General features: G+C 38.1%; 1 protein-coding gene across 1 annotated transcript; it reads left to right on the plus strand.

Moving 5' to 3' along the window:
* Positions 1-16,274: 16,274 nt before the first annotated feature.
* Positions 16,275-26,657, plus strand: Tmem35a (transmembrane protein 35A). Its single transcript, XM_004872578.3, has 2 exons — positions 16,275-16,530; positions 26,094-26,657. The coding sequence occupies exons 1-2, from the start codon at positions 16,411-16,413 to the stop codon at positions 26,475-26,477; spliced, it is 504 nt and encodes a 167-aa protein (XP_004872635.1). The 5' UTR covers positions 16,275-16,410; the 3' UTR covers positions 26,478-26,657.
* The last annotated feature ends 684 nt before the right edge of the window (positions 26,658-27,341 follow it).

The following is a 27,341-nucleotide window of genomic DNA, read 5'->3' on the forward strand; positions in this document are numbered from 1 at the left end:
CCAAGGACCAACTAAAATTCCAGGTGAATTAGTTGAAGCTCAAGAAAATCAACCCTCAAAAGCCCTAGAATAAAATATAGTTGTAATGCACCTGAAATTTTGATGGGAAGGACTTCCTAAAATTAAAAGCAGTAGGGAAAATGAAACAAAAAGTAGGTAGATTTTATTTCATGAACCTTAAGAACTTCTATATGACAAAGGCACAATTAACAAAAGTAAATCATAACAATAAATGGAAAAATATTAAGTATAGCAAAGGCCATTACCTTTATTGTATAGTTTATCTAAACTTATAAAAATATTAAAAGAGAATGTAAAGGTATTATTTAAAAGGGACTGTGGGTGTAGCTTAGTAGTAGAGCCCTTGCCTAGCATGTGTAAAACCCTGCATTCTATCCTCTGTACCACAAAAATTAAAAATAAAAGAACATGATGATGCCAGTAGATCTTGACAAAGGCATGGAGTAATAATTTACAGAAAAAACACATAATTGCTCAATAAAGTACTTTGTTCTACCTCATTGGTAAAAAATGAGCATGCATTTATATTGATATCAATAGATGATATTATTTTGTCAAATTAGTAAAGATTAAGGAAGAACTGATACTCCGCAAAGTAAACCATAGGCAGTGAGCCAGAAACTCTCATGTACTGCCAGAGGATGTAAATTGATGCAACTTACCTAAAAAGCAATTAGAATCAGGACTTTTAAAATTTTTCATACCATTTGTTCCAGAAATTCTGGGAATCTATTCTAAGGAAATAGAGGAAAACATCTTCAAAGTCCAACATTAGAAAAAGTGGAGAACAATTACATAATACATTATCTATAAACATTTGTAGAGCCAGTGAAAATTATACTCATGAGATGGTGTTAGAAGTCAAGATAACCTTATTTCTGAAGTAGGAGTAGTAGTTGATGGGGCAGGGGTTGGATGAGGGTCCTCCAGAGGAGCTAGTATATTTAATTTCATCATCTGAGTGAGGCAGGAGAATAGAGCATGGCAGAATGACTGGGGAAGTAAGTGTGACCTGTTAATTATAAGACTCCAGGACACATACACAGAATAGTTCCCAAAGCCCTGCACATGGACTTCTCACAATAACTTGCACAGGCTTTAAGTAGGATGGCCTAGGCTGGAGGCAACCCTGAAGAGTGGAAAATACAAAAAGGACAGTCACCTTTGAGCTCTCTGCTACTATGTTGTTTCACAGTCGCCTGCTCTTGTTCTGTAAATTGAACTTATTTTGCTACTTTTACTTGGCCCAAAGTCACTCTGCAGAGCCTGTTTCTTTTCTTATCTTTAATAAATGTAAAACCTTGCTACCATTTGCACTTGTCTTAACCATTTCTTTGCTCAGAACAGAAAGAACCTAGAAACTACCTCTAGAAGGAGACTCCGGCACTCCAAAACCCAGTAACATGAATGCTAGTTATACAGGTGTGTTCACCTTGAGAAAATTCATGGAGCTTTACAAGGTATATTGTTTTGATGTATGCACTTTTCTGAAGTATGATATACTTCAATAAAAACTTAAGTTACAAGCCAGGTGTGGTAGTGCATACCTGTAATCCCAGCACTCTGGGAAGCTGAGGCAGGAGGATTGCAAGTTTGAATCCAGCCTGGGCAACATAGCGGGTTAGTGAGACCCTGTCTCAAAATAAAAAAATTTAAAAGCCCAGGGATGTAGCTCATGGCAAAGGCCCTGGGTTTAATCCCCAGGGCTGCAAAACAAAACAAAAACCCTTAAAATTGTGTTTTGTAAAAGTTTGTAGTGACACAGAAATACATGTAGTGTGCAGGTGAAAAAAGCAACCAAAAAAATAATCTTAAGTATAAAAAATGCACTGGGATAAAGATGAGGGAAATATGCCAAATGTTTACAGAGGTTGCCTCTGGATTTCGGGCTTGGAAGTGATTCATTTGTTGACTTCTTTTTCACTTCTGTACTTCTCATTTTTCTACAATGGGCATGCATTACATTAATAATAATAAAAATAATGAATTACTAACTCTTGATGAAGTCCCCATAATCCAGACTTTCAAGCTGAGAACTAGATTTTATCAGTTCATGCGGAAGTGATTTGATGCTAAGGAACTAACACTGAGAAGATTTTTACATAAGCCTGACTTATAAGCCAAATACCAGTGAAGAATACCATCTCTAGAGACAGAAATATTCTTATTTCTCTCTAAGGTCATGTCTACCAGCTGTTAATGTACCTGAGAAACCAAACTAGTAATCCAAAAGGTCATTTGTCATTTGAATAAGTGGAGCTGAATGGTTTTGAAATAGTTCTTTGACTGTGTTATCTATAACATATGTACCAGAGCAGTGTTCCTGTGTTATTTGATAAGTATCACATTAACACTGACTTTCCAATGTCCTATTGTCCACTATTTCTAACTAGTGTCCCAAATTTTCTATCATTACCATATTATCTGCCTTCTATCCTCATTATATGCCAGTTTCCAAGGTAACAGCTCATATTACATGAATTACATCTTAGGTTGGTAGCTCCCAGGTGAAATGTTGGGAAGCATCTTAATCTCATCTGGAGTGTATCTACACATTATATTAACCAGAAGTCATTTCTGGGAAGAGTCACAGATGGCTAGGTTCATCCACTGTGAGCTTCTCTCTCTTTTTTAAATATTCAATTTAGAAGTCTATCGTTTCCAGATATACATGCTTAATTTTCTTCTAAACTATATTTCTTAGATTTGGAGATGCACATTACTTTGGGGACCTTTCAGTTTTCTGATAAACATCAAGGGTTTTTGATGATAGTACTTAGGAGGATGGCACTGCCACTTACAAAAATAGGGAAGTCAGAGGAGTCTTTTGGGAGAGAGACGATAGTAGAATATTGAATGAAGTCCAGTGGGCATGTAGGGAAGGAGTTAACATAATAGGAAAGCTGTTATGTTGTATGTGGGAGGAATTACCCTGGAAACTATCACCAAACTACCTACCTGTATACTTCTGGTTTCTAGGGTGACACAGATATTTACTACCTTATATTTACATGGCTAGTGCTGATGTTCATTTTCTCACTTAAATGATCCAAACTCATTAATTTTTTTTGTATAGTGTTGAAATTTGCAACTCAGTGTTATTAGCTTTCCAGCACTGATGGCTCATTCCTCCCAGCTAGATGTAGAGAAACAAAATAAGGACATCCATCCCGTGCCGTGCTCTACACTGGAACACTATCCAGTACATGGTCGTGAGCTTTATGCTAGGAATAGACATCTCCTGATGCAGTGAGCCATTGTTAAGTCGAATGTGATGGTAGGCCTAGATTGCTTTTCAGATGCCTCCCAGATTTTATGTTCCATAATTCTGGGAACTGGTAAGTAAAACTTTTCTGTTCAGTTCCCATTGAATTATTAAGATGTTCTATTTGGTAGCACATGTCTGTAATCCCAACATGCCAGAGGATCTCAATTTCAAGGCCAGTCTGGGCGACATGGCAAGTTCCAGGCAGCCTAGACTACATAATGAGATCCTACAAAAGAAAAAAAATTTGGTTTCTAAATTTATAATTAGTGCCTTTTCTGAAGGAACCCAATTTTGTTGGAAATGATGATTATCCAGAATAGTCCTTATTATAATAATGAGTATAGAACATATACTGAATTCTCATTTTGTGTCTCACACTGTGCCAGTTGATGTATGTGCATCATTTCATGCAGATGCTTGTTTTACAGAGGCCCCACCCCATGTGGATGCCTATTTTACAGATGTTCGTGTTTCTACTTTTAATCTTTTAACTTTTGGGGGGGTGAAAGAACAGTGGAGATTGAATCCAAGGCCTCACTCATGCTAGGCAATTGAGGCAGCAGACTAGGGTGTGGCCAGCTGGCTGGGCAAGTGAGCACGACCTGTCTGCCAATCATGGAGATCCAGGACACATGCACAGAAAAACAGTTCTCAAGCCCTGAACCCAGAACCAATCAAAAAATGCCATCTTCAGTTCTTCTGGCATAAGATCAAGCTGGTTTTTGATAGGATGGCCTAGATCTGATGTCAGCTGGAGAAACTGGGGGTACAAAAGACACTGGCCATTAACATCTTGGTCACTGTAAACTTCCTCAGTGGCCTACTCTCCTTCTGCAGAGCATACTTCTTTTCCTAACTTTAATGAATGTAAAAACTTGCTACCTATCGTGTGTGTGTGTGCGTGTGTGTGTATGCGTGTGTTGTCCAATTCTTTGTTCAGGACAAGATCCTTGAAAGAATCTCTAGAAAGAGCCCACAGCACCCCAGTAACACCAGCACTCTATCACTGATGTGTAGTAGACACCTCTGCCCAGTATTAGCAGGCTACAGTGGCATAAGCTTCTTGTCCCTCCCTAATTTGGCTGTGTTACATTTGAAGTAGCAGAGCTTGGCTGAGTTCATTTCTAGCCAAGGTCAACTGACTCTGACTACATTCTTCCTCTCTGAATTACCTGTTTATTCTCCTCAGTGAAGATATGCTTGTGTCCTCATTCTGCAGTCCTGCCTGATTGATACTTGTTATCAGCAGGTGTCCCAAGGCCTGCCCAGCTCCCTTCCTTCCCATGCTTGTAATGAATAAACACTGGATGTCCTTGATGTCTTTGTCTTTGCTGCCCAGAGAAGCTTAGATCAGCCCAAGACTCAGTTTCTCTGAAGTCTCTGTGTCTTTATTTCCCTCTTTCCTATCTCACAGGCTGACAGGAGACCAGGACCCACTGCAGGGGTCTCTGGTAACATCCCCTTTCCTGCTCCCTATACTGAGGTACATCCTCAGTCATATACATATACATATATATATATATATATTTTTTTTTTTGACACAGGGTCTTTGCTAAGTTGCCCGGTCTGGGCTCAAACTCACAATCCTCCTATTATCTAGGATTAAAGGTGTTTGCCATTGTACCCAGTTTAATGTTTTATCTTTTAACTGGTGATCCTCAAGCATTAGTTTGTATTAGAATTCCTTGGAGGGCTTGTTAAAACAAATTTCTGAGTCCCATCTCTAGAGTTTCTCATTCTTTCAGCCTGAGATTTTGTATTTCTAACAAGTCCCTAGCTGATGGTGACAGTGCTGGACTGAGGATCACATTTGGAGGATCTCTGTTTGTAGTCCACTGCCTCCCATCAAGGCCAAAGAGCCTACACTATAATGAAGCTAAGAAGAAATGTGTGCCCATTGAAGGGCCTGTGTTCTTGAGCTCAGTGTTCAGGGATCCCGGGGACATTTCTAATCTGCTTCTGTTTATCCAAGAAAACCAAACAATTGGCTAGAGACTCTACTCTGAGAACACAGTGCATAGGCTGTGTTCACAGAATACAACATTTCTGTAAGAAGCTGGACATATCCTGGCTTAGGCTCAGTTTCTTACTCAGCCCTTACTGCTACCAAAAGCTGATAAATATACAGCATGATCTTAGTTCTTTTTTGGAAATAACTGAAAACGTTAAAATTATAGAGCAGTATTCGTCAAATATAGCTACCAGTTAGCTGCCATTTTGATATAACTGACACATTCAGCCTGATCCTGAAGAGGGCCTCGATTAGCACTATCTTGTAAAGCTTAGGAAAGAGCCATTACCTTTGCAAGCTCTCCTCAGAGTTGTTGCTCACACCTACCTTATAAAGAACATAGATGGCCTACTTGAGGCAGACAGTGGCACAAGCTGAACATAACACTCACCCTACCATACCCTTGTCTTTTCACTCCAATGTTCCTACCTTGTACCTTGAATTTCCCTGAGTTACAGCTCAAGTCTTTGTGATGTTAGGCAACAAAGCATAGTGCAGTATTCATTAGTGTATATTAGAACCAATTGAGAAGCTTTTTAAAAATACCAATGCAGAGGAGGCTTCCTGGCCACCACACCACTGCTCCCAGTGTAGAGGAGGCTTCTGGGTCACAGTACCACCACTCCCAGCACAGAGAAGTCTTCTGGACTGCTGTACCACCACTCCCAGCTCAGAGAAGGTGAGCTGCACAAGCGCCAGCAGCACACACACACCCCACATCCCCACTCCCATCCCCACCGCCCATTGAAATGAGAAGATACATTAAAAAGTCTGAAAACCAGACTTTAAGATCACCTACAGCAACCTCACAGGGAAAGGAGAGGGAACACTCTGGTACTCAACCACCTGGACTCCCTGAATTGGCAACAAAAGAGAATCTGGAAAAAATGAAATCAGAAATAATTTCTCAGATAACAGCAGAGATTGTGCGCATAGTGCAAGACATGATTAGTAAATCTAGAGAGGAGCTGAGGAACATGATGGAATCCCAACATAGGAAACAAATGGAATCCATAAAACACATGCAAACAGAGTTCCAGGAGATTAAAAACTCCACTGAAAGTCTACACAGCAGAATGAGCCGATGTGAGGACAGAATTTCAGATATAGAAGATAAGATTGCAATTAGTGAACAGGAAAAGGAAAATTGCTTCAAATTTGTAAGGGACCATGAGAAATCAATGCAGCAGCTGCTAGATGATGCAAAGAAGAATAACATAAGACTGATTGGGCTCAATGAAGAAACAGGAGAGAGTGGAGATGACATAAAATATCTCTTCACAGTAATAATGGCAGAAAACTTCCCAAGCAGGGGAAAAGAACTTGACATACAGATAAGTGAGGCGTATAGGACTCCAAATAGCCTTGATCAAAAAAAATCTACACATAGACATATAATTGTTAAGATTCCGGAAACCCAACAGAAGAACAAAGTTCTACAAGCAGTTAGAGAAAAGAAACAAATCACATACAAAGGAAAGCTCATCAGAATCACAGCAGACTTCTCAATGCAAACCCTCAAGGCAAGAAGAGCTTGGAGTGATGTATTTCAAGCCCCAAAGGAAAACAGCCTCCACCCCAGATTGATGTACCCTGGAAAACTATCTTTCAAAATTGAAGGAGAAATAAGATACTTTCATGTCAAAGAGTACCTTAGGAACCAGCACTCCAAAAAATTTTAGACAATATCCTAGGAAAAGACAACGAGGATCACAACCCAAAGAAACACAACAGAATGAATCTGGCAGGCATGACAAGAAATTAAATGCAAAGGGGGAGAATCCAACAAAAAGAAAAAGTCATGACAATGATAAGTCAATATATATCAGTTATAACCATCAATGTTAATGGTCTCAATTCACCAATTAAAAGAAATAGACTGGCAAAATGGGTCAAGAAGCAAGATCCAACAATATGCTGCATACAAGAAACACACTTAATTCAAAAAGAAACTCACAGACTGAAAGTTAAAGGGTGGAAAACAATACTCTATGTGACAGGAACTTGAAAAAAAAGAAGGAGTAGCTATCCTCTTTGAAGATCAAGTGGATTTCATACCAACACAGATTAAGAGAGACAAAGAAGGACCCTACATCCTTGTAAAGGGAACAATCCAACAGGAAGGCATGACAATCATAAACATCTATGCACCCAACACTAGTGTGCCCAACTATATAAAACAAATACTAATGGACATGAAAAGTCATATATGCACTAATACAATAAGAGTGTGGGAACAAATAGATCAACTAGACAAAAGATAAGTAATGAAATACTAGAAATCAGCACATTGAGGGAATACTCTTAAGTGAAATAAATAGGACACACATGTGTAAATACCAAATAGTTTCTCTAGTGTGAGAAATTGAAAGTGTAAATAAGGACTAAAAGGTATAATATATAATGTGAAATAGGAAGAAAAGGGGCAAAGGGGAAGGGGAAGTGGGAGGGGTAAGGGAAAGGAAAGAAGGGAATGGAATTAATATGAGAAAATGAAAAAAAGGAAATAAAGTCTTTGTAAATAGGGAGGGATGGAGGGGTTGAAGGGAGGGCAGGGGAAGGGGGAAAAATAAGAACCAAGAGAGATTATGTAAAGGTGCAAATTTCCAATGATGAATGTCATTATATTGTATACCTAAAATGTACCAATGAAATAAAATTTTTAAAAATACCAATGCTGAGGACCCCAGCCCAGAACAATTACATTAGAATTTCTGTGCGTGGCCCTGGCATATGCATTAAAAACAAAATTCTAGGTGATGCTAATGCCAGTCAAATTTAAGAAAAATAATGGCCAAATAAAGCAGCTCTGCTATGGGGCAGGCTCCATTTTCAGGTGGGCTGTTTATGAGAAAATAACCTTGCGCAAATGGCCTAACCTCTCTGATTCTCAATTTCTCCATATGTAAAAATTGCCATAAAAATAGAACCCAACAGATTTGTTTCATGGGTCACAGGGTGTGTGTCAGGAGGCTCAAATGGGCCGGTGTCTTATTTTGGTTTGGTCTGGTCTGGTCTGGTCTGGTCTAGTCTGATCTGGTTTGGTCTGGGTTGGGTTGGGTTGGGTTGGGTTAGTTTTGTGTGTATGTGCTGGGGATGAAATCCTGGGACTTGAACATGCTCAAACGTGCTGTTCCACTGAACTACACACCCAGCCCTGGCACAGAGTTATTGCTGTAGTTGTGCAAGGCCTTGCACAAAGTGATTGCTTCCTCAAAGGTAATTAGTGATAAAATTAAGTCATGCATCTTGTATTAGTCAGCTTTCCTGTTACTGGACACAATTCCTTACACATACAACTTAAAGGAGGTTATGTTTAATTTATCCTATGTTTGTTAGTCTATGATCTATGGTCTCCAAGGCAGAAACTTCATAGGCGAAGAACATGGAGGGCAAACCTGCTCAGTTCATGGTGTACAGGAAGCAGAGCAAGTGAGGAGTACCAGAGAGGAATGTGCCAAGTGACTAGATATAGTACCCAAGGCCACAACTTCATGACCTACCCAGACACACCAAGGAGTGTGCTTTACTAATCTGCTTTGTTTTTTTTAATCCAATATTCAAGATTAAGTCACACTCCTTCAACCTATAGAGAAAGTAATGAAGCAGTGAACCTATCCAAGATGTGAGTATTATACCCATTCTGCTATAAATCCCATGGTCTTTCAATCAGAACAAGGCAAAAGACTCTGCAGAAAATCTACCTGGTACATGTTGCAGCAAACCTTTCTCATAACAAATGGGGAAAATGATATTCTTTGGGTAAGACACCAAGCAAAAGCAAAACAGAAACAAAGTAATACCAATATTCTAGGAGACAAGTCCATGAAGAACCTTGAGAAAATAACAGGCTATTTGAGGATCTCAAACTTTGAGAAACACCAAAGGAATGCATTACACAGCCTGGCATGGTGGTGCACACCTGTAATCCCAGCACTCTGGGAGGCTGAAGCAGGAGGGCTGCAATTTTGAGCCCAGCCTGGGCAACTTATCAACTTAATGAAACCCTGTCTCAAAATTTTAAAAAAGGGCTGGGGATATAGAGCTCAGTGTGAAGGCTCTGGATTCAATCCCCATTATCACCAAAAAAAATAAAAATGCATGACTGTTCTACTTTATAAATTGTGGCCTTACTAACTCACTCCAGAATTTCCAGTGTATTCAGGGATCCAAATACAGAAAAGGTTAGTATCTATTGCCTAACATCTTACTGGCTTTACTCCTTTGTATTAACTCTTCACCCTGTAGGTGTGAGAGGGTGTGCTCACCTGGTGCAGTCACCAGCCAGAGACTCATACAAAAACCTACAAAGACCTGTACAAAAATCCAAACACTAGGAAATAAGGAATGAGACAAAACAGAGCAGTGCTTTCAGGCCCTAGGAAACAACAAAGGGGGCCATCTCTTTGCAGGAATGAGGTGTTAGATCTTAGCTGAGTTTTAAGTTTAAAAATTCGGTATTTATCCTTCAGAGGCACATAGAGAATATTCATCTCAAACCAATAGCCAACATTATAAAAAATGATAAAACAGAAGTTAGTAACATATAGTAGTTAATAAAACGGGATTTTTGGTTTTAGAGGAATCTGAGCTGGTTTCAAATCCTAGCTCAGAAAATTACAGGTATGTGACTTCAATCAAATTATTTAATCAAAGCCAGTTGTGGTGGTACATATCTGTATTCTCAGCACTGAGGGAGACTGAGGCAGGAGGATCGCAAGTTTATGTCCCACTTGGGCAACTTAGTAAGATTTTATCTCAAAACAAAAAATAAAAAGGGCTGGGGATGTAGCTCAGTTGTAGAGCAATGCTGGGTTCAATCTCTAGTACCAAAATGGGGGAAAAAACCTAATAATGATTCCTACTTTGGGGGGTTGCTATAAGGAATGAATGAGATTATATATATATATGTATATGATATGTATTATATATAATTATATATATATAAAACACTTAGAATTGCACTTGATACCTAGTAAGCCCTCAATAAATGCTAGCTCTCTCTTAAATAAAGCCATTCTTCCTAGAGTTAAAGACAAAGCTAGATTGCTGTCATTGACAACTACTTGATAGTGTTCTGAGTAAGCAGTACAATTCTTAGGCCCTGGCAAGAAGGACTTCTGGCCTGAGACTCACGCTTTAGTGGATGTCTCCTATTACAAGTACTCAAAAAAAACTTATTAAAGAAAACATAGGAACTTGTGTCATTCAGGATGCAGTGCTCATTGTTGGCACAAAACAGAACCTTAAACTTCCACTTTCATAATTAACATAACTCAGATTTAAGAAGAGTACTTCTTAGCTCTTGCTCTGTGTGCTTGAAACAAAAATCAAATGCATCCACATACCATTAGCTGGAGGTATCATACTATCAATTTCAAAATATATTACAAAAGTATAGTAATTGAAATAGTACTGGCATATAATCTGACACATCAACAAAAACGACAGGAATGAGAACCCCCAAATAAACCTATACACCTACAGTCAAAGAACTTTTTCTTTTCGTATGGGGGATTGAACCTAAGGGCTTCACATTGAGCTACAGGGTCAAACCCTTTTTTAGTTTTTATTTTGAGACAGGGTCTTGCTAAGTCATTAAGTTGTCCAGGTTGGGCTCATATTTCCAATCCTCCTGCTTCAGCCTACCAGAGTGCTGGGATTGTACGCATAAATACAGTCAACTGATTTTTAACAAAGGTGCCAAGAATACACAATGAGGAAAGGGCAATAAGTGATGTTACAAAAATTTAATATCCACATACAGAAGAATGGAAATGGACCCTTTACTTGCTTCCTATAAAAGAATTAACTCAAAATGGAGTAAAGACTTACATGTAAGTCCTGAACTATAAAAGTACTTGAATAAAATATAAGGGTAAATCTCTATGTCATTGGTCTAGGCAGAGATTTCTTGGATATGATTCCAGAAGCATGGGTAATAAAAGGAAATATAGGCAAATGAGATTGAGTCAAACTAAAAGCTTCTGCACAGTAAAGGAATACTAGAGTGAAGAGGAAACCCCACATTGGAAGAAAATATTTCCAAATCATAACTCAAACTATTAAATAAGAAAACAAATAACCAAATTAAAAGTGAGCATGGGCTTGGGCTGTAACTCAGTGGTAGAGCACTTGCATAGGATGTGAGAGGCCCTGGATTCAATACCAGCACTGCAAAGAAAATAATAATAACAAATGGGTAAAGGACTTGCATAGACATTTCTCAAAAATAGAAAATATACATATATTCACATAACCAACAGAAATTCAAAAAATGCTCAACATCTCTAATTATCAGAGAAATGCAAATTAAAGCCACAATGAGATATCACCTCATACTTGTTAGGTTGACCATTATCAAAAAGATGAAAGATACGTGTTGGAGAGGATGTAAAGAAAAGGAAACTCTTATATGCTTGTGACTAGTACAGTATTGTAAATTAGTATGGCTATTTTGATAACAGTATAGAGGTGCCTTCAAAAAATAAAAAGAATTTTCATATGACCCAGTAATCCCACTACTGTATACCCCAAAGTAACTGATAGTAATATGTTGAAGATGCTCTGGTGTTCATTGCAACATTATTCACAATAGCTAAGACAGAGAACCAATCTAAGTGTTCATAAATGGATAAGTAGATTTTTTTTGTTTGTTTGGGGGGTTTTTTTGGTATGGGGGATCGAACTCGGGACCTTGTGCTTGCGAGGCAGGTGGCGGAACCACTGAGCTAAACCCCCGGCCCTGGATAAGTAGATTTTTTAAATGGAATATACAATGGAATGCTATTTGGCCTCTACAAAAAGAGGAAATTCTGTCATTTGTGACAGCATGAATGAGCCTAGTTAATATAAAGTGAAATAAACCAGTCACAGAGAGACAAATAGCATACAATCTCACTTATAGGTGATGTCTAAGAGAAGTCAAAGTCAAATTCGTACTAGAGAATAGAATGGTAGTTACCAGAGGCTTGAAGTGGAGGGATGGATAGAGAAAGTGAGACATTGGTCAACTGGTACAAAGTTACAGTTAGATGGGAGGAACAAGTTCTGATGCTCTATTGCATAGGAAGGTGACTATAGTTAATAATAGTGTGTTGTAAATTTCAAAATAACTTTAAAAAAAAGGAGTTTTAAGTGTTCTTACCAAAAAAGAAATAAATATCTGAGACAATGGATATGCTATTCACCTTGACTTGATTATTCTACAATGTATACAAGTATGGAAACATGGCATTATACCAAATAAATATAATTATTATTTGTCAATTAAAAATAAGATAAAACTTTTAAAAAGAAAGGAAGCCAATTGTATTTTATACCTAAAATGTACCAATAAACTTAATGAAAGAAAAAAAGGAAGCAAGGACATTTATATGTCTTTGAGCAACTAACATTTGAAGAAAAGGAAATTAATGCCTTATTTCTGGATGAGGAAACTAAATTTTACAAGACAACAAATCTTAAAAATTACTTATCTATTTAAATTTAACCCAGTCAAAATTCAAAGCCATTTCACCTTGGTAAAATGATTCTGTAGTTGACCTAAAAGAGTAAATAGGAGATAATGGCAAAGAAATTTTTGAAAAACAGTAATAATGATGGGAGATTGTCTTATAAGATATGAAAATATATTAAGTTATATAAAACATTGTAGTATCATCACATGAATCAACAAATAATTCAGTGAGACAGAAGAGAAAGCCTTGAAACTGACCCAGCTAAAAGGATAGAACTTAATGTATAATAAAGGAAGAATCATAAATCAATGAGGACAGAATTAGTCAACAATGTGAAATGTAAACAAAAAGAATTCATAAAATAGTTTTAGTAAAATATAGACAAATGTTTAATCTTGAGATTGGGAAGAATTTTTTAAGCATAAAAGCAATGGGAACATTATAAAAGTATTGCTAGATTTTACAGATTTATAGGCAAACACAAACTGGGAAAATATTTAAAATAAATGATTAATATGAGTACAATATAAAAAACTCTTATAAATCAATCAAAACACCAAATACTCAAAATAAAAATTGAAAAAAGACATAAAGATGATATATATGACCAAGAAATACATGAAAAATGTTAAGCACGTTAGTAATAGTTGAAATACAAACTTTTTAAATGAATGAAATTGGTGAAGATGAAAAACACACTAAAATTCCTAATGCAGAGCTGATGTCATGATCCCACACTCTCCTAAACAGCTGATGGCAGGGTACATTTTCTTCCTGAAAAACACTTTGGGAATGTGTATCAAGAGTCTTAAACATTGAAATCTTTTAAATGAATTTAAAAAGCAGCTGCAAACTAAGAAACAGCACGAGTTTAAGTTTGAATGCTCTAACAAGTGTTGGCCTTGCTTTGGATTCAGGGAGCTATTCCACTCCTTGCTAGACTTTTTCACCCACAAAATGGAGAAAATTAATAGTACTAATTTCACAATACATTCAAGTCATTTAGCATAGCATCTTGTAAGTGATAAGTAAATGTTAGATATTATTTTAAAGTCATTATTTTAAAATAAACATGGATATATATTAAATAAAAATATGTATATGGATATATGAAAGTTCATCATTTTTGACACATTCAACTTTTAGGAATTTAGCCTAAGGAAAAATTCAAGTATTCACAGAAAGATGTATGTCACATACTTATTTGAAAAGCAAAAACCATGGAAACAACCTCAGTATCTAGCAATCAGAAAATACATGAATACATTTAAATGATAAAGTATTATATAATTATTTGAATTTGAAGATAGTCTAATGACAAAGAAAAATTCTAATAAGTGGATAAAACCAGAGTATAAAACTGACTAGTATCATATTTTGAAAAAGTAATTTATATACATTTTGATCATAGAGAATCAATAAAGATAAAGGTCAATTAAAATATTGATCAATAAAAATAATGTTTATTTATTTAAAGCAGTATTATGACTTATTTTACCTTATGTAGTATTTTACACATTTTTATAATGAATAGGTATTAATCCATCATGTACTTTGAAAGGAAAAACATTACATATAATGATCAGTTGCTTAATTGTGTGAATAGACTTCCCTAGGTGCTCATTTTACTGCCATATTCAGTGTAGGATGTTTGGAATGCAAAGTACAAAGAAAAAGTTTTTACTTTGGTGTATTCTTTCCAGTTTTTCTTTTATATACATATGAAAAAAAATTCTTTCTGCTCTAAGAAATCTTACTCTACTATGTAATAACAAATCCATTGGAGCAGCCTATGCTTCATTTAACTGTATAGTCCTACAGAGTCTAACTCACTTACGTGTACATTGTAGGCACTCCATAATTTATAGGTTTTATAATCAGGAAAGAGTCTGAAATTGTTCCAACATAAATGCAAATAATTATTAAATCTTAGTGTTACAACTCTCAGAAGTATTTGCATTTAAATTCATCAGTCCCATCCCCTTCCCTTGGAGATTATATATAAAAATATATATATACATATATAAAAGCATTATTTGAGGTACTATGGGGAATATATCAAAGCGATTTCTACCTTAAAATGCTTATAATCTAATGGATTTATAAAGTGGATAAGGAAGGCAGAAGAAGCATGAAGAGATTACATTCACTGAAGTATTACATATCAGACACTGCTAGGCAATTTGCATGTATGAAATTTGTTTTCTTTTTAATATATATTTTATTAGTGTCCTTTTAAAATAAAATATTGGGTTTCACTGTGGTATTTTCACACATGCATGCAACACATTTTGATCATATTTATTCTCGTGTGTGTGTGTGTGCGCGCGTGCGCTAAGCAATATTAGGTAAATGGTAAGTGCCATATTAATATTGCAAAATAGTATAGGAGAAGCACAGAGCAAAACTTAAGAGCTTGGGCTCTAGAAATGACTGTGGGGGGAGGAAAAGGGAAGGGGAAATAAAAAGAATTAAGATGTGTTGTATTCATGTATCAACTCCTTGTTATGCATTTCATCATTATGTACTGCAAACATGTACTACTACCAGTAATAATAAAGAAATGATTGTCCAGATTTTAATCCTGGCTCTCTACTATTGAACAAGTTACTTAACTTCCCTGCACCTCAATATTACCATCCATTAAATGGGGAGTCATACTTAGTTTAAGGTGTTCCTGGAAAGATTAAATGAATTAATTCAAGCAAAGGATACGGTTTCACACTTACTGAAGGGTCAATAAATATTGTGCTTTGTCATAGAAAATAGGATGAGGAAGAAGTCATATGTGGCTGGGAATGGATCAGTAAAGACTTTATAAAGGAGGGGACACTGGAGAAAAGTTTGAATGCTAATGAAGAGTGATGGGAAGTAGTGATGAATAAAGTTAGGAGTGGTAGTAAAGCTCAGGAAATATGGAGCCATGAATAAGTAGATAGATGAGGGGTGGCATGCAGCAGTGGTAGCTATCAAAAGATAAATCTTCAAAGAGAGACAGGTCAAAATGTGGAGAGTTTTGAATGCCATATTAAACACTGCAGTTAAGCACTGACCAATGGGGACCATTAAAAGCTTTTAAGGAGGAGGAAAATAAAGCCCTCTTCAGCTGTAATCAAACCTGGCAACTGCAGTTTTATCCTTGACTGTTACCAACATCAGACATCAAAGGACTCTTTCAGAACTAACGTTTTGATTAAAGAAACAAAAAGAAAGGGAGAGGTGAATAAAAGGAACTGAATACTAAAAGAGGCTAGGTGAGAGGAGAAAATGAAACGTGTGCCTAGTGAGAAGTGGTTAAAAGCACATCTTCCTGAATTCCCCCATTTAGGGGCCGCTCAGTGACTGAACTGGAGGCATGAGCTATCTTCTCTCCACTTAAGACTTGAAGTTCTCACCTCAGTTTAGGGTTTCATTTAACTTCTGGACCGACTGTCCTTTTGGTCTGCGAAGTGCAAGCGTAGGGCATTAGGACCCAGCGAGTGTTGTAGTGAGAGTGGTTGAATTTCGATCTCTCAATTTTTCTCTAGCGCTCCCTGCTCTCCCTTTGTCATTCTAGCTGCCTGCTGCCTCCGCAGCGTCCCTCTAGCTCTCCCAGTGCTAACTGCCAGCGCAAAGCAGAAGGATTAGTTGGGACCTGCCTTGGTGACCCCATGGCATCCCCCAGAACCGTAACTATCGTAGCCCTCTCAGTGGCTCTTGGACTCTTCTTTGTTTTCATGGGGACTATCAAGTTGACCCCGAGGCTCAGCAAGGATGCCTACAGTGAGATGGTAAGTGAGGCAAATGGGTGCTGAGGAGCGCACCCCTACGGCATTGCGAGTACCTCCCCCCTTCTTTCACCATCTCTGGTCCCATTCCCTTAACCTCTACCCCCAACCCAGGTCCTCTCTTGTCCCCAACAAGTTTGCAGCTTAGAAGGAGCAGCCAGACAAGAGTAATTTCATTTCCAGGCTATGCTGGGAAAAACTGTTTCGGAGCCACTGAATACCAATTGGGGGAGGGGCTGCCCAGCGAGTACCACCAACCACAAGTAAACCTGAATGCTGAGACCTGCGCAGCACCTGCGGCAGGAGCCCTTCTCTATTTCCAGCACACACCCAAAGTCCAGGCCACCAGTCTGCAAAGTCTGATCCTTTCTTTTGGAACTAAGAGTTCAGCAAGCTAGAGAGTTTATTTTAGGGAGGAACAGAGGTAAAGAGGTGAAGAGCTGAGAAAAAAGGGCTACTAAAACAAGAAATTTGTAAGGGCTGGCATGATAGTCATCCCAGGCATAAAGTCCATAGTATTCCTCTAATCACCTGGGTACATATCTGGATCCTTGAGACAAAGCAGTTTTAGCTCAAATAAAGGTCACTGAGCTCTGGCTTCTGCCCCTTCTCCCAAGAGAGAGCTGGATGCTTTGTTTTACTTTGCTTTGTGTGTAGGCAAATCTGCAAAATCTGAAAAGTCTTCCTTTTCTCTCCTGAAAAACAGCCCATAATCCCCACTGTGCCGCCTGTGGATGCCCAGGGCCAGGCCCTCTGCAGGGTTTCCCCTCTGCAGAGTAGAAATCACCCGAAGGTGACTGGACAAAACATCTTTGCAACCATGGGGCTGGGCTGCTTCCCTCAGGGTGTGATGAGGACTTGCTCTTATGTTGTGGGGTACCAGGAAACAGCAAGGGATGTTTCCAGCACTTTCGGTCTCTCGCCCTGTCACTTTGCCTCTTCATTTCCCAGCCCCAGCTGAGGGAACCTGCTCAAAGCCTTTTCCAGACTTCCAATAATGGGAGGGAGCACATTATGGGGCTCTCAAGGTCAAGAAGGAAATGAGCTTTGGGAAGGAGCACAGGGGAGAGAAAAAAGAGCAACAGCAAGTCCCTGTTAGGGCTGGGGCAGGGAAGAATAGCTTTACATGTTAAGAGGAATTAATGCCTCTCCTGGAACTTACTGCAGAGCTTACCAGGGCCCCTCCCCATGAGCTGCAAATGGATGGAGACTGGCAAATGGTAGATGCCCCGAAAATGTTAGCAGGCAGCTCTGGATTCTGTCTCAGGATTTGAGCTTGAACTCTCCATTGCTTCTTTACCACAGGATCACCCTGGGGTGGGGGAGGGTAGCTGGGACTCAACGGCTTAGGAATAGCCCTAGTGGCAAATCCTAATATACTTCTCCTTCTTTCCTCTGCTCCTCCTAGAATGTTTAACCAGATGGAACTAAAATCAGGTCAAAATAAGTATCTCCAGCATCATGCATAGGTGGGGGGTTGAGGTAGGGGGTGTGAGGTAGCAGAAGCTACCAAAGGGATTGAAGGAACTGGGGCAGAATGACAGAGTGCAAATAAAATGTCATTATATTTTTGTCTTGGTTGTAGTTTAGTGTTAGATTATAAATAAATGAATGTGCTTGTGCTTTATTTTTCATATATAAATTATATTTGTATACACTATACTGTTTTTAAGCTTTCCTTTTCCTTAGGGACACAGTACCCTCTTCGGTATACTCCCTGCCCTCTAGACCTTGCTCAGCTGCCTTAGAGCCCCCACCCCCTCAAGAGGCACTCTAAGTACAGTGCTAGGCTGTGCAGGCAATCCAACTAAGATGGAGTCACCGGGAAGCTTCCTACCAGGTTGGCAGGAGCTCACGAAGAGGACCAGCCACAAATGAGTTTACAGTAGGTTTCCTCTAGGGAGTAGAACTGTCTATTGCAGCCTAATCAAAAAAAAAAAAAAAAGAAGAGGAAGAAAAAAAAATAAACATGAAGATTTCATATCATACACAGAAATATACTTAAATAATTATAATCTAATACAGCAGTATAGACCTATTGTGTGTGTGTGTGTGTGTGTGTGTGTGTATGCACATTTTTTTTTGGTACCAGGGATGTACATTTTATGCTTCTCTGCTTGGGCAGCTGGAGGGAATGGAAAGACTATAGCTAACTGGGAGGTAGGTGGCACAGTGGTATGAAGCTTGAAGAGGATTTTCAAACTGCACTTTTTCAGGGTCCCTCCTGCACTGAGCATCAGGCCAGTGCATAGTGCCTAGGTTTGGCCCAGCTTTCTTCTTTATCCCATAGGAAAGTAGGGGGTTCAGTTTTAGTACAAAGAAAGTGATATGTGTGTGTGTGTGTGTATATATATATATATATATTTGCAGAATGGATGGGTAAATTAATGTCACTCTAGCATTGCCTTAGCTAGTCAGCCTCAGATTTTCCTGGCTTGCTCTTGATAATGCAGTTCAAAAGCCATTTCTTGCTTTTTGGAAGGACCAACAGTCCCTCAGAACCTCAGGACAGTCCCTCAGTTGGGATGATTGTCTGGAATTTCTGTTTTCCATTTAGGAGTGATTTCTCTGCATTGACAGGCACTGCAGTGGCTTTTCTCATAAGCTCTCAAAGTGTTGCTGCTGTTGTCATTTTTCTAAAGATTATTTGTTCTTTAAAACATTTCTGTGAGTAGATTCATTTTTAGTAGTTATTCTTCTATTACTAACAGGTACACTGAAGCACAACAGGTTTAATGACTCACCCAAGGTCATAGGTAAGCTACTGGAGCAGAGATCAGAAAGCAAGTCCATGACTCAATACTTCCAGTAATGGGGTCATTAATGGTTGAAACTCTTGGATTTTCTGGATGCCAAAACCTACAATTGATCCTTGAAAATATCTTGCACATTCTTACCTCCTTTTTCTGTATCAGTTCGACTCCCTAATATATATTTTTGGGGTTTGTTTTACTTCAGAAACATTTTTGTTGGGGGAGGGGCATGGTACTAGGGATTGAACCCAGAGCTTTTACACTGAGCTACATCCCCACCCCTTTATTACATTACATTTTTGACAGATCTCACTAAGTGGCTAAGTTGCCCAGGCTGGGCTTAAAGATGCAATCATCCTGCCTCAGTCTCCCAGAGTGCTGGAATTATAGGCATGTGCTACCACTCCTGGCTTCAGAACCAATTTTTTAAATTTAGTTTTTGTTTTTGCTTTTCTGCCACTTTCCCTTGTTGTAAACCCATTAGTGTTATGCTTAGGTGTTACTCCCCCCACGGGGAATCACTGTTAAAAACCAAACAGACAAATGACTATGAAGTTTTTCCCTGGCTCTATGGGAGAAGCCAGGAAATGTTGGTGGAAAGACTGCAGCCTTTGGATTCATACAGACTTGAGTCTGAGTCCTGACACTCTTAATGTCTCAGTTCCCTTATTCATAAAATGAGAATAGTGATACCTATCTTAGAAAGTTGTAAATATGAACTGAGATTGCATATGAAAGTGTCTGGTGCAGTGTTTACTATAGTGGGGGTTGAAGAAGTGCTCTGGATGAGGTGATGATGAAATTGATTTTATTTTATGCAGCGGTTTTCCAATTAATTTGAATGGTCAGTTTAAGGGATTGAAATCAAGCATTTAGAAGAACAAGATGCTAATTTTGTATGCACTGGTGAACAATGCACAATCAACTAATATTGAAAAGTCAATTTGCTGTTGTGCAATATACAGGGATCCCATGTAGAATCAGTAGATGCATCTCTCAATAGTCCATTTGGCCTATGTTGTCTCATACCCTCTTCAGAATAACCTATTATTATTATTATTATTAGATTTTTTGAGACAGGGTCATGCTATGTTGTTCAGGCTGGAATTCAACTCCAAATGTAGGCCAGGCTACCCTCGAACTCATGGTGATCCCCCTGCATCAGCCTCTCAAGTGCTGGAATTACAGGCATGCACTCGTGCCCAGCCAAGAAAAAGCAAATATTATTATAGAATACTCTAAATTCCACATGAGTCCAAAATGATGAGCCACTCCTTTAACTAAATGTCTGCATTAATTTACTTGAATTGGGAGACAGTACTTTACAGTTGCTACTAAGTATGTTTTTGTTCAGTGACTGGGAACATATGAATGGTTAACTTGCATTAAATTTGGTATTCAGCTTTCTATAGTAATGGTTCCATTCTGTAACCACAGGGGGACTACATATGGAATTATTAGAAAACACCAAAATTCTGTCACAAAGAAGCCAAAGAATTTTGGCCCTGAGGATAATGGAGCAAGCTACTAATTTTTTTTTTTTTTGCATCCTCTCATAGTAAAGGTTTGTTGATTTGACTGATTTAGTTATCTGTAGTTAAAACCCTCCTATTTATATAACCCTGGAGAAATACTCCCAGTATACTTAAGCAGTTTATTTAGTTTTCATAGGCAATCTTTTAAGCTTCCAATCACTGCCATTAATTGCTTGTCAACTATGTAATAAGGTAGTAATTCACTGATACTCAGACTGCCCTCTGAGGTGGTACAGTACATTTATTCCCTTAGAGAGGAAACTGAGACCCTGAGATGTGAAGTGACTTTGCTTAGTTCATGCAATTAGCCATCATGAGCTCAGCTATACATCAGAGTTTATGTCGGGGAACTTGTGGACTCTCAGTATGGCCAACAGCTGAGTTTGTTTCAGAGTGACCTTTGGCAGAGAGTAGAAAGCACTCTTCTGCCCTAAGATGCAATGTGGAAAGGATCCACTTAATAGGACCAGGCTTGCCAACTTCCACTTTAGGTGGGCATTAAATGAGAATGTAAAGTAGAATTGGTTAAAAGATGTTTATCATTCATCTGGATATTTGCCAATTAAATATATGATGGGATTTTTATTGCATTTAAACAATGATTTATGATTCAGAGATAGCTTTATTTTTCCTACAAAGATTTGGTAAAATAATGCACGAGTCAGTAAATTTATGCTGATGTAGGCTTTATGGTCTAAATAGCAACCAGGCTGAGAATTTTAGTCAAATATAGTTTTTAGTACCATCTTCTGCTTTCATATAGCTTTTTCTCTATAAATTTTATTAAAGTATGACATATATGCTGAAATATGCTCATAATTGTACAAGAATTTTTCAGAGTACTCCTGTGTAACCAGGTATCCATAACAAATAACACATGAGTAGTAACCCCAGAACACCAGCTCAGAGCCCAAGGCTAATAAGTATCCTTATTTCCACCAATACAAGTTAATTTTACCTGTTTTTGAACTTTAAGTATATTTCACAATATAGTAGCTCAATTATTTTCTTCTTTCACCTAATTGGCATAGATGAATTAAAGTAGATAATACCACTTACCTTCTGTTTCCATTTTGTCTTGTTAGCTGGCTTAGGTTGGTTATTAATTGTGATCAAAGGTGAATATTATTTGACAGTTTTGAGCTAAGTTTAATATCATTAATGTGAGATCATGGTCCCTGGGGCATTGTGAAGAAGAAACAACAAAAAGTGTTTTTCAAAACTTATGACTAAAGAAATTCTCCATATACTTTTGACTCATGTCTGAATCATATGTTTCATACCACAAGAATGGACCTACTTGATTCATCATCATTATCAATAAAATAATTACTGCAGTTTGCAAATGTATCTATTTCAAATTGTGCGGTTCATTATTGATAAATTGTGTGTGTGTGCCCATACTTTGGTTAATGGTAACGTACCAGATTCTTTGTCTAATCTACAAAATGCTCATTTAATTTACAAAAGGGGAAGGTGAGGTAATAAAATACTAATTTTCTCCAAGCAATGTAGGGGAAAAGGAAAAACTAAAATTGGAATTTAACTCATTTTAGGAATTCCAGTCCAAGGATATTGCTGGATGATTCCTTTTGATAACAAGGATTTAAATATTTGACTAAGCCCTTCACTTTCCTACTTCTTTCCCCTTAAGAAAGCTATGGTTTGAGGATCTGTATCATTTCAAAGGAAAGAAAGCAGACCAAATAAAGTGAATTGTAAGAGCTTTATGGGAAAGCAAATTGGTTAACCTTCTTTATTCTTATTACCAATACTATTTAAGTGTTTAGGGACCCAGTTACTATAGACCCAAGACAGGTGACTTTTTTATTGTTAGAATTGAGGTGGCCTGGACCAAGCATAGTAACGGGGCTGACAACAGTAGTATTTTCTATTTTGGTGTCCCTATCCTACTCCACAAGAATAAAGGGCTTCCCATAAATGTTAAGTCCCATCCAAGCTTAGGCACATCCCTAACAAACTATACATTCCCTTTTTGAAGTCCTGGAGAATAGATCCTATTTGTACCTACTCAGTTTAGAACTAAAGATTTGACGAAATGTCATTTTCACATGTAATTTCCTCTTGAAAGAAAGAGACAACAGTTGCATAAAAATATCCACAGCTGCAGTAGAAAAGAGAGTGTGGAGTTAAACAAAATTGAGAGGAAAAGATCACGGAAGTCATAAAAAACTTGATTTAAAAACCTGGAATTTGGCCCCAGATTGCAGATTCCACTACAGTGTATGTACAGTATAGAAGAATCTAATCTTGACTAATGAGTGGTTAGCCCTCATGAAAAATGAAGTCACCAGAAGCCACTCAGCCAGCATCTGGAAGTCTTGGCTGCAAACTGACTGTAAAAACTCATCTTGCCTCCTGTGTTCATCACTCAGAAGCTTATACTTAGAATTTAGAAATTGCCCCTTGAGAAACTTTGTGTTGCTAATTAGAAATGGTCCTTACTTAAAAGAGTTAAGGAAGCCTCTGGGGTTCAGACTTCTTTCCCTACTGTACCCCTGCTACCATCACCAGAGTGCAGAGGAGGTGGGTGTGTACCCGTGGTATGTATCTAGGTTAATAGTGAGAGGAAAGGGGCAGGCCTGTTACCACCACCTTTTACCCTTCAGCTCAACTTGGCTCTGGTCCACTTGGTTCAGCCTATGATTTACTCTGCCTACTAGCCAACCTCTCTCCTAATTTCTGTCAGAAAAATCTGCCATTTAACCTAAGATGAGAAGAAAAAAAGGAAGAACTAACATTTGGTATTATATACTCAGAAACAAGGTAGGGACCAGGGTACCGTGAAATTTTAAATAGTCTCTGAAAGAGCAGGAATTAGGGAGAGTTAAGTGAGGGAGGGTCATGCAATAGAAGAGTCAGTACCTGTCTTTATTTAAAATCTTGATATTTTGTTTATCATGGATACTATTTATCTTCATTAATTAGTGTTTTTGCTGCCCTCTTAAATTTTGCAGCCAAGGCAAGTAGCCTCACCTACTTCACATAGTCCTCACCCTGCTCAGGAAAATGAGACTCAGAGAGGTCAAATAATTTGCTTGTGGACATCCAACTAGAAAGTGGCAGGGATGGAATTTGAAGCTAAGTTGATGTGGATTTTTTCACTAAATCACCAGTCTTCTAACATTCCTCATAAAAGATTATTTTGTGCCATTCACAATCATTAATCCATGAAATAAAGGTGCATCACTTGTACAAAAAGTAAGAGAAAGGTCTTTGTTTGGAAACTAGAGTGTGTGGACTATTCTAAATGCCAGTCCTTCTGAGAAGTCAAGTTGGCTTTCTGTCTGATTCTTATACTATAACCCACTCCTTTTTATCCATGAGGACTTAGTTTTAGGTTTCTCTCTAAGAATACCAAAATCCTTGGAGGCCCAAGTTTCTTCTATAAAATGGCATACTATTTGCATATTATCTATGCACATCCTCTCGTAGTTTAAATCATATCTAGATTACTTATAATATCTAATACAATGTAAATGCTATGTAAATTATATATATATATATAGCTTAGGAAATAAAAAGACAAAAGTCTGTACATGTTCATACAGATGTAATTTTCCCCAAATATTTTCAATCTGCAGTTGGTTGACTCCATATATGCAGAAACTGTAGATTTGGAAAGCCAACTGTAATGTTTTGCATGTGGTGCCTGTGTGTGTGCATCCACACGCACACACACATGCACACATGCACACACGCACACATGAGTGCATACACTAAGGACTGACCCAGGGCCTTACATATGCTAAGCACGTGCCCTCTAACCAAAGTGCACCTCCAACCCCACTAGTCTATTCTTAAAACTCCTCTTGCCCTCCAAGACCTTATCTCTCCTGGTTTTCCTCCCACTTCTTTGACTATACTTTTTTCTGTCTGCTTTATGGACTTGCTTTCTCTTCCCATTTCTTAAATGTGTGTCACACCATTTCCCTCCCTGGGCATACTGATGATTAACCATAACTGATCTTTAGTCCAGACTTCTACCTGAGCTGTCTGCCACTTATCTCCACTTGGATGTCTTAGAGATACCATAATTCAATAAACCTTAAATTGAGTTACTCCTGCTCCTGTACCCCCACTCCTGTTACTCCTAATATACCATTGTTTACACATCTGTTTCCCCTCACCACACTGAAGGCTTCTTAATCCTTAGTCATCTCTGTATCTCTAATGTATAACCCATAGTAGATGTTCAATAAATATTTGTTGCATTAAAATTAATAAACTGGAACCAGGCTAACCAAAGTATGGTAAAGTTCTAACATTTATCTCAGTGAACATTAGAATGATACTGTTTTTTCTGTATTTTAGACACAAAAGGGGTAATACTTGCATACATTTTTATTTTTCTATTCACTCAGCAATTCTTTCATTTTTATAGATTCCACAAATGAAAACTGCAGCTCAGCTCTTTTTTTGAAATATCACAGATTCCAAATTAGGGAAATCCAAATCAGTGAGACTTTACCATATTTTACATTGCCTTGTTTCATTTTGTTTGGTATTCGTATACATCTGGGTTTGGATAAGGCAGGTACTAAAAACGTGGATGTGGCTAACACCAACCAGTTTTTATGGGTCCAATGAATTTTCTTTTAAATTTTTAATGTTTATGATTTTTAATCAGCAACTATTTTAAAACTATGAAGCCAAATTCTTTGGTTTACTACCTTTGGTGCTTGTCTTATTCTATTAAGACTACTCTTAGAAAATAACACAAATTGTTAGCTTATAAGTAACTAAAACTGATTTCTCAAAGTTCTAAAAACTGGGAAGTCCAAGATAAAAGTGTCAGCAAATTTGGAGTCTGGTAAGGGCCATCTTTCTGGCTCATAAATGGTACTTCCTGGTTGTGTCCTTGTGTTGTGGAAGGGGCAAGGCGGATCTCTGGGACCTTTTTAAAAGCACTAATTCCATTCACAAGGGTTCCACCCAATGACCCAATCATTCCCAATGGTCCCATTTACTAGTACCATTGTCTTGGGGGTTAGGATTTCAATATGAATTTTAGGGGACACAGACATTTGAACCAAAGAAATGCTGCTACAAAATTTTACATGACAGGGATCCTATCAAATTACTTACTTTATCTTAAATACAGGGCTATTATTTAGAGAACAAAGTGAAAAACATGATACCCTTGGCTGATGTGGAAGGGCAGTAGTAGGGAAGGAGGCCTCTGCTTGTGTTTTCTTCATTCTAATGTTAAAATCATCATTAATACAGTAATTTCCTTATGGTATCCCCACTCTAGAAACGTGCTTACAAGAGCTATGTCAGAGCCCTTCCTCTGCTGAAGAAAATGGGCATTAATTCCATTCTCCTCCGAAAAAGTATTGGTACCCTTGAAGTAGCCTGCGGCATCATCATGACCCTTGTTCCTGGACGCCTCAAAGATGTGGCCAACTTCTGCCTACTCTTTCTGGTGCTGGCTGTGCTCTTCTTCCACCAGCTGGTCGGTGATCCTCTCAAGCGCTATGCCCATGCTCTGGTGTTTGGAATTCTACTCACCTGCCGCTTGCTGATTGCCCGAAAGCCTGAAGATTGGTCTTCTGAGAAGAAGCCTTCACCAAGGAATGCTGAGGAACAACCCTCCTTATATGAGAAGGCCCCTCAGGGCAAAGTGAAGGTGTCATAGGAAAGTGGAAGTGCAAACTGCGGACCTTCCAGGTAGTTGCCTGTGTGACACCTGGGAAGATGTCAGTGTGTGTTTTTAATTTGATTTATTTATCTTGGGGGTAAAAGGGAAAGTGTAATCTGCAATTTAATTGGCTTATATACATCTATACCCCAAAACAACCTCCCCACATTGACATTTGTGAACCACCTTTAATCACCCTGGGGCAACACTCACATCTTGCTACATGTACACGTATATGGCTACTATTGAAGTGTATTTGTGAGATGGACTCCAGCAAGCATGTGACCGTGAGACTATGTGTGGGAAAAACACATACCTACTGTATGTGTGTATGCACACATATGTCTAGAAGGCGCTCATCCATCTTGAACTAATCCTGCACAGGTATCCTTCCTTTTATAAACTGATTCCAGGCAAGGTAGAATAAAATAAACCTGTAAAGAGAATCCTACTTTTGGTATAAAACAAATTACCTATTTACATGTGGGGAAGAATTACTCTCTAGATGAAGCTGAAAACTTAAATTCACCACTTCAGGAAAGAAACTCTTTGACTTGAAACCCTGAGTTATGTGTAAAATTAGCCTCTATTTCAACAGTTAAATTTTCAACATTCAGTGTAGAGTATAATTAAAACAAGGAATTCACCAGGCATGATGGCACAAGCCTTTAATTCCAATCCCTGCCTCTGGGAGGCAGGACTGCAAGTTTGAGTCCAACCTGAACAACCTGGTGACTTAGTGAGACCAGTTCAAAATAAAAACATTAAAAAGGGCTGATAATGAAGCTCACTGTGAAGGCCCTGGGTTCAATCCCCAGCATCAAAATTAAATTAAATTTAATTTAATTTAAAATTTAATTT

The sequence above is a fragment of the Heterocephalus glaber genome, unplaced genomic scaffold, assembly GCF_053883595.1.
Source record: "Heterocephalus glaber isolate CG9 unplaced genomic scaffold, H.glaber_assembly_v1.0 deba00001613, whole genome shotgun sequence".
NCBI classification, from domain to species: Eukaryota; Metazoa; Chordata; class Mammalia; order Rodentia; family Bathyergidae; genus Heterocephalus; species Heterocephalus glaber.

Coding starts and splice junctions, on each gene's coding strand:
- Tmem35a (XM_004872578.3), top strand. CDS start 16,411: ATGGCATCCCCCAGAACCGTAACTATCGTAGCCCTCTCAGTGGCTCTT. Junction 16,531..26,093: donor AGGATGCCTACAGTGAGATG/GTAAGTGAGGCA, acceptor TCCCCACTCTAG/AAACGTGCTTACAAGAGCTA.